General features: G+C 45.0%; 1 protein-coding gene across 1 annotated transcript in view; it reads left to right on the forward strand.

The window, feature by feature from the left end:
- The first annotated feature begins 986 nt into the window (after window positions 1-986).
- SOGA3 (SOGA family member 3) overlaps window positions 987-13,115 on the forward strand; it is a 33,756-nt gene continuing 21,627 nt past the window's right edge. Inside the window, exons 1-3 of the mRNA XM_054722570.1 lie at window positions 987-2,129; window positions 2,573-2,797; window positions 4,468-4,626. Of these exons, the coding sequence (XP_054578545.1) occupies window positions 987-2,129; window positions 2,573-2,797; window positions 4,468-4,626 (1,527 nt within the window). The remainder of the gene's footprint in view (window positions 2,130-2,572; window positions 2,798-4,467; window positions 4,627-13,115) is intronic.

Below are 13,115 nucleotides of genomic sequence, written 5' to 3' on the forward strand. Positions count from 1 at the left end.
GACTGGACACTGGAAAAATACCACTCTGCCTATGATATATCATCTGAGAAGATGCTTAAGAATAAAAATATTTTCTATCTAGCAATTACACTTAAAACTAAAAAAAATTCACAAAACTATGAAATTTGAATACGTGTAGAAAAGGCCATCTACCTGCATTTTAAAGAAATTGTGCACAGCTGTCAATAAACTTTTCTAAAAGTTTTAAAAAATTATTTCCCAACGCTTAAAAGGGAAAATCCTTTTAGAGCTGCTAATGACTAAACTATATAGATGATTTCTAGTGCCACATTATTTTTCTTGAAAATGACATTGGTTTTTAAAATATATATATTAGTTCTAGTAAAAAGGAAGTTGGGTACATTTTTCCAACTAAGAAGAACATTGAGAAAAGTATCATTTATCCATAGCAAATTTTCTTCAGGCGCCTCCTTCATAACCCTTTTCCTGCAATTGACACTGGGAATATTAATTAAACAGAACTCTCTCCACTAAATTATGCTATACATTGCAGATTTGAGGTGAGAAAAACCATAGTTGTAAAATTAGACGTCTCCTTTTCCTCTGAAACTTCTTCTGGACTTTATCCTCTTCTTAAAAAATTCTTCCTTGCCCTCCATTCTTTTTTCTGTCTCCATGTCTCACCCTTGCCCAAACATGCTACTTTGAGAATGTAAGGTTCTGCTGCTTTCAGATCGTCATCATTTTAATGGAATGGGTTGGAGATAGCGCCTCCCTTGGCAAAACGAGAATGGACAATTCCGCATCCTACTCCTAAAGTCAAGGCCTCTATTAAGCACCTTCCAAACCTCATTTTCTAGGACTTTCCTTGCATTGCTCTGTAACAATGCAGACAGCTTGTATGTTTTCCTTCTTTTGTTTCTGTTCCAGATTAGAAAGGAAGTTTGGTGGCGGTGAGGAGGGAAGAGAGTGATCTGGTGATGGACCAATTCTAAATCGCATCCAGTAGATTCTTCTAGACAGCCATGAGTCAGCCACCGACCGGGGGCGCTGCCCCTGCCGCCGCCGCAGCTTCCGCTGCCCCCGCCGCCCCCGAGGCTCGCCTGCACCCGGAGGGCAGCAGCAGAAAGCAGCCGCGGGCTCAATCACCCGCTAGACTGAGGGACAATACGGTCCGACAGGCCACAGCAGCCACCCGGTCCGCGGTGGGGGCAGGCACTAAACTCAATTCTGTTCGGCAGCAGCAATTGCAGCAGCAACAGCAGCAATTGCAGCAGCAGCAGCAGCAGCAGCAGCAGGGCAACAAGACCGCGGGCCGCGCGGCGCCTGGGGCCGGCAGCCGAGGGAGCGGAGGCGGGGCGGAGAAGGCGGCGCCCCCGGCTCCCAAAGGGGCTGCGCCGGGAGCTGTCCAGCCCGCGGCTGGTGCTGAAGTGGCCCCCGCGGCCACCCTGGCCCCGGTGGGCGGCCGGAGGCTTGGCCCCACGGAGGAGCCGCCCGGGAACCTAGAGCCCGTGTCCTCTAAACTCGGGGAACCCCCTCCGCTCGGGGAAGAAAGAGGAGGGGGTGGGGAAGGGGGAGGAGCCGGCGGCGGCTCTGGGGAAAGGGAGGGGGGCGCTCCGCAGCCGCCGCCGCCGCCGCCGCCCAGGGGTTGGCGAGGGAAAGGAGTCCGAGCTCCGCAGAGGGGCGGCAGCGGCGGGGAGGGGGCCTCCCCTTCGCCATCCTCCTCCTCCGCGGTCAAAACCCTAGGCCCCGGCAGTAGAAACTCCGGCAGCGGCCTAGTGGGGGGAAGCAACAGTGGAGGGAGCTACTGGAAGGAAGGATGTCTGCAGTCTGAGCTCATCCAGTTCCATCTCAAGAAAGAGCGGGCGGCGGCCGCGGCGGCCGCGGCTCAGATGCACACCAAGAACGGCGGCAGCGGCAGCCCCCGGAACTCCCCGGTCTCCGGCGCCCCTGCCATTGGCGAAGCTCCTGCGGCCCCCGCCTCCTTTCCAATGGCCGCGGCAGCCGAGGGTCCCCAGCAGAGCGCCGAGGGCAGCGCGAGCGGCGGCGGCATGCAGGCGGCGGCGCCCCCTCCCTCGCAGCCGCAGCCGCACCCGCAGCAGCGCCAGGAGCAGGAAGAAATGCAGGAGGAGATGGAGAAGCTTCGAGAGGAAAACGAGACTCTCAAGGTGAGGAGGGTGGGGGTAGTCGGTGGGGGAGGGGAGGTGTGGGCCCCGGAGGATCAGGGCGTGTCCGGCGAGGGTGAGAGGCTGCTAACCTGTTAGGGAGCCTTAAGGAGGGAGGGGGACAGGAAACGAGGGGAGGGGGTTCCTAGGCCTTTTCCGGTTTTTAAACAGCCAGAGATTGGTAGCGTTAGGTTTTCAGGTAAATCCAAATCTGGACCTTCCGTTTTCCCTCATTACCGTGGTTTGCCCACATTTCCACGGAGAGGGCTCGGTAGAGTTAGGGGCGCGCGAGAAGGCCTGAAGAGGGCCCGTTTTTGCGAAGTTTCTCTGTCATTCCAGTCTGCTGGAGAGGGGGCTGAGGATTTGGAATTGGGATGGGGTGCACACGGTGTGTGTCAGAGGGGTGGGGAGCGAGGGGAATTTCGACCCGCGGCCTGTCGCCCCAGAACGAGATCGACGAGCTGAGGACCGAGATGGACGAAATGAGGGACAGTTTCTTCGAGGAGGATGCCTGTCAGCTGCAGGAAATGCGCCACGAGTTGGAGAGAGCCAACAAGAACTGCCGGATCCTGCAGTACCGCCTCCGCAAAGCCGAGCGCAAGAGGCTCCGCTACGCGCAGACCGGCGAGATCGACGGGGAGCTGCTGCGCAGCCTGGAGCAGGACCTCAAGGTCTGCGGCGCGGGGGGCGGCGCGGGGACTCGGGGCGCGCGGCAGGGGCGGCGGGTGGGGGCCATGGCCCAGGGGCGGGTGGGAACTCTGAAAGGCCTTCAGTGATGGCTGGCAAAGAGCTTTGAGGACGCGGAGATTCGCAGTTCTGACCGCAAAGTATCAGTCCCGGAAGGAGAAGGGAAGGACAGACAGGTGCATGGGAAGAGCCCCGCGAGTCAGGCCTGATGGAGAGCGAGCTATGTGGGCTCTCCTGGGAGTGACGTGGCTCTAAGGGAGGCGGTGGGAAGAGGGCGCCCCCATTCCTGGCGGAAACCAGGGTGTGGCAGAGCGCAGGCTCAGGCCTTGGGCCGGCCTCCAGAATCTGTCGTGCAAGTGAAGGCCAAGGCCAGGTGGAGTCAGGCGCTCAGGAGCAGAGTACCCTAGTGGGAGCCCTGAATAGGAACTGCACTGGCAGGAGTTTGAGATTTCTCTCTGCAAGTCCCCGCCCCTATCTTCCAGGAGTCCTTTGCGGTACTTACCACTTCCATACCCCCCCAAAAGAAAACTCTCCAACTTAAGACCCCTTTTGGAAGTAAAGGGAGAGTGAAGTAAGTAAAAGAAGCATTTCACGTTCTTCTCAATGGGAAGTCGCTTCTTCAGAATCTCCCCCAGCGGAGAAATTTCAACTTTGAAATGCGTTTTTTGGGCAGGTGTGGTCTGTTTAGTTCAGTTTGACTGTAAGTCAGTTGTTTTCTGCATGGCCTTGAATAACCAGAAATATAATTTTAATTATATTAACTTCAAGATAGGAAAGTCAAATGTAATTTTCCTACATTTGTTTTAGAGAAAACATTTTATGAAAGTCAGTGTATTATTTCTTCTTCTTTTTTGATTTGAACCTTTGTTGGGTGCTAACTATGCACTGGGCACCGTGGCAAGCATTGTTATATATACAGTGTGTCCGCCAAAAATGTATACACACTTTAACAGCGGATAGCTCAATTTTGAAAATGAAATGTATTTTAATAAACACTTTATAATTATTCAAAGTGTGTGTACACATTTTTTTGGGACACCCTGTATAATTATCTCATATATTTCTCAAGAAAAAAAACCCTATAAAGTAGAGATTATTAATAACATCATTTAACAGGTACTTACCCTGAAACTTTTTCTCAGGTTAGGTGCCCAGCCTCCATCTAGCCCTGTACGTCAGCTAGTAGCTAGCCAGGCTGGCTCCTCACCCCATCTCAAACACAGCCTGCTCCCGAGCCACTACACAAGACTGCTCCACTTTTCCAAACCCTAAAATTTCCAGGATAATTTTAGAACAGGAGGCAAAAATGCCTACACATGATAGATACAATTGAACATTTATTACTATAGTGTAGTGTAGAGGTTAAGGGAACAGAGTTTCGAGCCAGACTGCCTGCTCACTTGTTAGCTATATGACCTTGAGTGTATTACTTCACGTATCCAAGACTTAGAGGTCCCCATCTATAAAACAGGAATTATAATCATCCTATTCATGGGATTGTTGTATGTGAATGGCTTATACGGAAAGCATCTGAATAATGCCTGCATATGGCATATAAGTATTGGCTCTTACTACTTTTAATATGAATATAACTTTAGCCCACATATTTTGTTGTCTTTAATTATATTTTGTTGTTACATACACTTTAATTTAGGTTGCAAAGGATGTATCTGTGAGACTTCACCATGAATTGGAAAATGTGGAAGAAAAGAGAACGACAACAGAAGATGAAAATGAGAAACTGAGGCAACAGCTTATAGAAGTTGAGATTGCAAAGCAAGCTTTACAGAATGAACTGGAAAAAATGAAGGAGGTTAGTGTTCAATTATTTCATGCTGTGCTAATTATTTTTAGCTCTTTAGAAAAGAATTCCAAGGACTAATATGATGGTTAAAATATTTTTATTTTTTCATGATTATAAGACAGTTTGTTGCCCTCACCCAATAGAACAGATAGATGAGTTTGTACTAATAAATGAGAATTTGACTTCAGCCCTTCCACTTACTTGATATATATGAGCTGTGACTAATGTTCCAGCCTGTGTCATCTAAACATATGTTAATGAAATAAATTACATAGCTATTGCAAGCACAAAGGGTGTCAAGCATATGAAGGAATAAGCCTTGTGTTAGCAGAGGGGAAGAACTGGTTCTATAATATTACTACTGAGTTCATAGAACCAGGCACTTTTAGGATGAAAATTGCCATACAGCCCATTTAATCTAATATAATACAATCTAATCTATCTGATCTAATCATTGCTTGTATTCTTTTTATAATAGTCTCCAAATGGTCTAATGCTTAGAACATCAGCAGTGACTAACCCTTAAAAGATCTGCTACAGCAGCTAATTCTATCACAGCATACCTCTTTTTAAAGGTTTCCTTTGTTTGAGTTGAAATCTATTTAATTGGTAGAAGAGTCAGATTTCTCTTCCACATCAGCTATTTCAAGATTCCTACCATGTATCCCTGAATCTTCTCCAAAAACTCAACATCAAAGGAAATAAATGAAAGAGAAAAAAAAACAGAAAAGGCCTATCTATAATAATAAAAGTGTAATATGCAAATCAACCGAACGACTGAACAGCAGAATGACCGTCCGGACGACCTTCTGGACAACCACGCTATGACATGCACTGGTGCCAGGCCAGCCAAGGCGGGTGCAATGTGATTGGCTGGGGGCCCTGCCATCGCCCCACAATCACTCTGCAGAGGGAGGGCCAGGCCACCCTCTGTGGTGCAATTGATGAGGGTCCCGGATTGCTAGAGGGCACAGGCCAGGCTGAGGGACACCCACTTCCAGTGCATGAATTTCGTGCACCGGGCCTCTAGTCAGTAAATAACTAGCTTTGTAATAAGTAACAACTTGAGTTAAAATAGTATTTTTTAAAACAGCCTCAGAGATTCAGTATGACTTGTGAAAAACATTGAGAATCACCAAATTACATAAATGGTCTTCTGAACATTTTTCTGTGCTTAAATATGCAGATATTTTTTTTCAAATACATTTTTTTTATTGATTTTTTTTACAGAGAGGAAGGGAGAGGGAGAGAGAGTTAGAAAAATTGATGAGAGAGAAAAATCAATCAGCTGCCTCCTGCACACCCCCTACTGGGGATGTGCCTGCAACCAAGGTACAGGCCCTTGACCTGAATCGAATCTGGAACCCTTGAGTCTGCAGGCCGATGCTCTATCCACTGAGCCAAACCGTCAGGGCTAAATATGCAGATTTGAAATGAAAATCTTCATCTTTCATGGACTAACTGAGATATGCAGTTTTCCATTTGCTGTGCTTATCTCAAAATGGTATAAAAGTGTATCTTCCATGTAACAGTGAAATTATCAATAGTCTGATTAAGAATATGTGTCAAAAATTGTAGAAAACTGTTTCAGTGGGGTAAACTCTTTTGTGACCTACCATATTTTCCGGCGTATAAGACGACTGGGCGTATAAGATTTTCCTGGGTTAAAAAGTCGTTTTATACGCCGGAAAATACGGTAGTCCAATATATCTAATCCATTATATCTAATCCCATCAATATAGTCCAATATACCGTATTTTCCAGCGTATAAAATGACTTTTTAACCCAGGAAAATCTTATATGTCCAGTCGTCTTATACGCTGGAAAGTACGGTAAGTCTCTGCTTATTCTTATACTCTCCTGACTTTAAACATTTCTAACTTGACATTTTGATGACATGCAGTTCTTGGCTAATACCTAAGGGGACTGTGTGCTACTGTAGGAAATCATGGAGCCTGGGAACCAGGTGACTATCTTCATTGGTAACTAATGGGGTGACTTCTGTTTATTCAGCTGTGAAATGTTGTTTTCTAGGATTCTCAGCATCTCCTCTGGCTATCATAGATTTTATCATGAAATCCAGGACATTATAATTAAAGAGCAGCATAGATTTTTTTTTTCTAAAGTTAAGAGATCAAATGTGAAATAGAATAGATATATGTTTCTTCAACAGTAATGTACAGTTGAAATTTATAAAAATCGACAGTTTAATTTCCAGGAAAAGAATAAAGTAGGTAGTTGTATTCGTTTGGTAGGGCTGCTGTTATGAGGTATCACAAACTGGATGGCTTAAACAATAGAAATATATTTTCTCACAGTTCTGGAGGCAAGAAATTCAAAATCAAGGGAGTGGTGACTCCTTCTGAGGGATGTGAAGGAAGATTTGTTTCAGACCTCTTCTTTTGGCTTGTAGATCACTGTCTCCCCTTTCACATGGCATTCTCTCTGTAGCTGCCTGTGTCTAAATTTCCCCTTCTTATAAGGACACCAATCATATTAGATTAGGGCCCACCCTAATGACCTCATTGTAGCTTGATTGCCTCTGTAAAGAACCTATCTCCAAATAAGGTCACATTCTGTCCTAACCGGTTTGGCTCAGTGGATAGAGCGTCAGCTTGTGGACTGAAGGGTCCTAGGTTCGATTCCGGTCAAGGGCATGTACCTTGGTTGCGGGCACATCCCCAGTGAGGGGTGTGCAGGAGGCAGCTGATCGATGTTTCTCTCTCATCGATGTTTCTGGCTCTCCATCCCTCTCCCTTCCTCTCTATAAGAAATCAATAAAATATATTAAAAAAAAAAAAGAAAGAAACAAATAAAGTCACATTCTGAGGTACTTGAGGTTAGGACTTCAAAATATAAATTGTGAGGACACAATTCAACCCAGAACACTAGCTATTAAATACCTTCTTATGGGCAAGCAAAGAGAAAGTTCACTGTTAGTTTCATTTTAGCCTCATTCCATGGTGTAACTTACTTGCCTTATCCCATATTCTTTGTTTATACAATTAAAAACATTCAAGTCAAAACAAACTTCATTTGATTACCAAGGATAAAAGAGAAACACCTGGTGATTTGGTATCATGTGAATGTTTTTCAAGTGGATATCTAGAAAGTTGGCTTTAAGGATGGCATCAGGGCTTTCTGATTTTCATCCTATGTCCAGGAAAGGGGAAAATACCTATAAACTGGCTGTCTACTAGCCAGACAGGTGGGACCACTCCCATACTATATAATAAAGAGGTAATATGCAATTAACCCTCATGCCCTCACAAGATGGCTGCCTACAACCAGGCCAACAGGGGGGTTAGTGAGGGACCACCAAATGACTGAACAAGCAGGCTGTGTGGGGCGACTAGGCCAGCAGGGGGGCCGTGAGGGGTGACCAGGCTGGCGGGGGGGTGGGGTGCAGTTGGGGGCGACCAGGTTGGCAGGGGGGGCAGTAAGGGGTGACCAGGCTGGGAAGGGGAAGTTAGGGGCGATCAGGCTGGCACGCAAAGGCAATGAGGGGTGATCAGACCAGCAAGGGAGGCAGTTAGGGGCGACCAGGCAGGCAGACAGGTGAGCGATTAGGAGCCAGCAGTCCAGGATTATGAGAGGGATGTCCGACTGCCGGTTTAGGCCCGATCGGGCCTAAACCGGCAATCGGACATCCCCTGAGGGGTCCTGGATTGGAAAGGGTGCAGGCTGGGCTGAGTGGACCCCCCCTCCCCCCTGCCGTGAACGAATTTCATGCACCAGGCCTCTAGTCTTAACATAAAAGCCAAAATAACCTGGCTACTGGGAAGAAGGGCTGGAACCTGGGAATGTCCTCAGGAGAATCATTGTGATTCAGAATCAGCATCCTTGATTCTGTTCCTCACACCCTTTCCAATGACTATTTCCTCTTTCAGGGCTCTAACTCTGGATTAGGAAAACACTCTTGCAGCACCAAATAGTGTAGGTATACATGTTCCTGCCCAAGGGGTAATTTGCTTTCTCCTTGGAGTTATAAAAGCCAAATTCCAATCCCTGATTAGAGACTACAACAGTAAAAGTGTAAGGAATTTTAAGAACAGGTATGCACAGTGATGCTGTATGATTTTGTGCATTTAATATTTGAGTGAGCACTTATCTCCATGGAAGATGGATGTCATAAAACCAAATAAAGATAAAGACCCTTAAAGAAAAAAAAACAAAACCCAGGTATGCAGCACATCAGCTTTTAAAGTTAACCTTTTATTAAAAAGATGGGCTCTTGCCCTAACTGGTTTGGCTCAGTGGATAGAATGTCGGCCTGCGGACTGAAGGGTCCCAGGTTCAATTCTGGTCAAGGGCATGTACCTTGGTTGCGGGCACATTCCCAGTAGGGGGTGTGCAGGAGGCAGCTGATGGATGTTTCTCTCTCATCGATGTTTCTAACTCTCTATCCCTCTCCTTTCCTCTCTGTAAAAATCAATAAAATATATTTTTTTAAAAAGATGGGTTCTGAAATAGCATTTATAGTTAGAGAAGATGATAGGGGTGGCAGAAATAGAGAGGAAGGGCAAGAGAATGGAAAATAAAAATTTGAGGGATTCTAAATGTAATATAGTGGAAATGAAAAATATCCTGGTAAGAAAGTTCTATAATAACTTTCATGTGGGGTTGACCTTTTTAATGTTCAGAAAAGTGTCAGAACTAGTAAAAGTAGTTTAAAAATATGTTTAGATATCAGAAATGTTTCATTTAAATAAGACTTTTGTAATTGTAATTTTGTTGCCCTCCAAGAACATAAATATTAAAACTGAATTGTAGTAATAAGTGCCTCACTTTGTAGGGTAGGAGTGTAACTTGTCCCTATCTGATTGTAACGACTTCATTTAACCATCTGCTTCCTTGGTTGTAAAATGAAAACATATTCAAATCCTTGGTGAGTGTTAACCAGATGACTGTCATCCCTTTGTGAATTCTACTGGTGGAGAAAATAGACCCAGGCCAAGCTTTCCACTATGAAGAGAAGATACTAGTTATGGAGTAAAATCATAAAATATTAAATAGAATATATTAGAGAGAAGCAATCCTCCAACTCCCAGATTTTAGTTTCTTGTATGAAGTCATATAGATGTTGAATAGCACAACTGGGACCAACAGCCCATCTGTTGGAGTTGGAAACCATTCACTGAGGGTTTAACTGGCTTCAAGGGTGTTGACCAATTGCTCTCAGGGCTGGTGGCTGCCCAAAGTTCTGTGCAACTGCTCACATCCATCTGCTTATCTCCTCCCCCTGAGAGGATGGAGTAGGTTCCTGGGAGTAAGGAGAGTTGAATAGAGACTGGATGGAGGTAATTAAATATGTTTATTGCAGTTTGTTGCTTGTATTGAAATAGCTGATAGTCTGCCAATTGCAAACAAGAGGGTCCTCTTAGGATGCTGCCTTAGAACCTTAATGGCATTCTCACTCCAATTATAAAACACTGATGGCTACTAGCACTATGCTTTCTTGCAGTAGAAAAATGGCTTCACCTTTATGTAACCTGGGAAAAGGGATGGTCTATCTTTTAGCATCATAAAAAATCATGGTGACGTTATTTTATGGAAAGTATGACTGGCTCTTTGAATTCGAGGACAGGCTGAGGCACAGATAGCGAAAAGTGAGGGTCTGTGAAGGGTGAGTCTTCGCCTCATTTAATTGAGGGTCACTGCTCTTCATGAAGTCCTGCTGCTGTAGAAAGAAACTTTATTTTCAAAGCTTTGAAACTCCTCTACTCTTCAGGAAGAGGGGCCTTCTCATGCCACCGTTAAGGTCTGGTGCTTGGAGAAGCATCGAGTAAAAGCCATTTGAGCAAATAAATGGCCAACAGAGGACCTTCGAAAATGGAAAGAGAAAAACGTAACTGAGATGATGATGAGAATGGTTTATTAGATCTTTACATTTCAGAATCTGTACTCTTTGTGTTGTCTCATCCCTCACTTGCACATAAGAGTCTTAAAAGAAAATTATTCTCTTAATTTTTCCTGGTCTTTGCTCTAGAGGGCTCTTAACTGGCCTACTACAATAGCACCATCTATCTTAGGATTTTTATTTTCTGTGTATTTGATTAATATAGCCTCTCTATTACCATGAACTTTCATTCTAGAACAAAAAATAATTAATGCTATAAATTTCTGTCTCTGGGTCTTGTTCTTTTCATTTTTTTTGGTTTTTGTCTTTACTATAGAAATTATATCTATCTATATACTCAGATTCTCTTTGCAGACATAAAACATTAATAAACGTTTGCCCTGCATAAATTTAATTACCTTTTTATTTCCTTATATAAAATAAAGAATTGATTGTAACTCTATTTGGTTTTGATAGGGCATGTAATAAAGAAAAAATGCTGAGTGATAAATTAGCAAAGACCTACAGTGCTTCTGGTTGTTGCTGCTGCTCAGCATCCAAGGCCTGGTTTAGTGAAAAAAATCAGAACTAAAAACCCGGTGTGCCAGTGAAGTTTTCTCAATAATCGGAGCCACACTTTTGGTGTAGCCTTAGCTCTTCACCCCAGGAAGCACAAAGGCCTCCAAAGAATACAGCATCTTTCCCAGTAGTAAATAAACTAGAGCATTGAAGGATGGCACCTGGACATGCTGATTCGTGCAGGAAGTCTCCGAGGTGACGTTATATAGTTCTCTCGGGTGAAACTGTATAGTCTCTGGGCTGACATCGGCCCCTGGACGACTACCAGGCTCTTCGTAGTGGGTGTGGCACCTGAGGAAGGATTGCTGGTTATGAGTAAATGTCCAAACATTAGTATTTTGTTACTATTGAAATTTAATTTATTTTGATCCCCCTATGACTTCCCTGATGTTTTTGAAGGTGAAAATCTCTACAAGAGGGTAAGACTCTCTCAGGGGTTACCTGGCCTTTGTGTGTGTGACCGACAAAAACCGCCTGTAGAACTGACCCCCATTTAACCACCTAGTTCCTTTCTCAAGGGACTCTGAGGGTGGGCCTGTGATGGTGCCTTTCAGCTTTTGGGTGGGCAGTAGTTGACAACACTATTCTCTCCCACTCCCCTCTACCCTGGCTACCCTTGGCTGCTGGAGAAGGGCCTCCCCTTAGCAGTACAAGTAGCTTTGTCTCTCTGTCTCACCCTTTTTGTTGAGCCTAAAAACCAAAAACTTTGACTTTATATTAGCCACCTTTTAAAGCAAACATTTATTGAATATATATAGATAAATATTGATAGATAGATAGATAGATGATAGATAGATAGATAGATAGATAGATAGTGTTTGTAAGGGGGTAACAGTAAGTGTCACCATGAGAAAAGTCCCTGACCTCAAGTTAATTATTTTTTTATAGATAAGACAGCCTTGTACAGGTTGCACATTTGCATCACTGTACTGAATACTTTGATATGAGGACAGGGCCATACCTGTTTTGATCACTCAACACCAGTTCAGTGCCTGGCATGTAGTAATTAGATGCATTCTTCTGTAATACTAGAGGCCCTGTGCACAAATTCGTGCACCAGTGGGGTCTCTTGGCCTGGCCTATGGGATCGGGCCAAAACTGGCTCTCCGACATTCCCTGAGGGGTCCCGAATTGTGAGAGGGCACAGGCCAGGCTGAGGAACCCTACCAGTACACGATAGGGGAGAGACACAAGAGGTGGGCCAGCCGGGGAGGGACTGCGGGAGGGCTCCAGGGCATGTCCGGCCCATCTTGCTCAGTCCCGATCAGCCAGACGCCCCACAGCAAGCTAACCTACTGGTCGGAGCATCTGCTCCCTGGTGGTCAGTGCACATCATAGCAAGTGGTTGAGTGACCTTAGCATATCATTAGCATATTATGCTTTGATTGGTTGAACGGCTGACCCATCGACCAGACACTTAGCATATTAGGCTTTTGTTATATAGGAATTGTAACAACTGTTACTTCATTTGCATATATTTTTCGCCCTGCACTGAACTCCCTGAGAGTAAGGACTGAATCTGTCTTATTCATCACTGTGTCCACAACAACAGAACTTGTTGACACAAGATTGATAACAGTAACTAATTTTGAATGAGAGAATGAATGGAAGTTGGGAGAGGTGTTCCAAACCCTCTTTTGCAGAGAATGAGAAGCATGACTCAGCACCAGGCCTCTTTCCAGGGTGCTCGGTGCAATGCAAACAAAATGAGAAGGAAGCCAATGAGTAACTCGCTGCGCTTCCAGAATTAGATGTCTCCTGAGACTTTCTTCCCAATAGAAACTTCCAGTCCTCCACCTTGCTTCTCTCAAACCCTAGTTATTCCCCAGAAGCAACGTGCCTTCCCTGCAACAACCTCTTGTGGGCTTCTTGGGAAGGGGAAGGATAGGAGTCCAAGAACAGGGGACACTTCTGACACCCTGACACTCTGCAATTTAGCTTCCACGTGAAATGCAGATTCAGACAACGGGAGAGGACTGCAGATGCTGTCATTCCAAAGGCATTCAGCTGGATTTGCTTTAAATCTTCAATGTTTGGGATAGTCAGTTCAGCAGTTAATTTGGCTGAAGAGATATGAAAA

This window comes from Eptesicus fuscus, chromosome 10 (genome assembly GCF_027574615.1).
Source record: "Eptesicus fuscus isolate TK198812 chromosome 10, DD_ASM_mEF_20220401, whole genome shotgun sequence".
In the NCBI taxonomy this organism is placed as follows: Eukaryota; Metazoa; Chordata; class Mammalia; order Chiroptera; family Vespertilionidae; genus Eptesicus; species Eptesicus fuscus.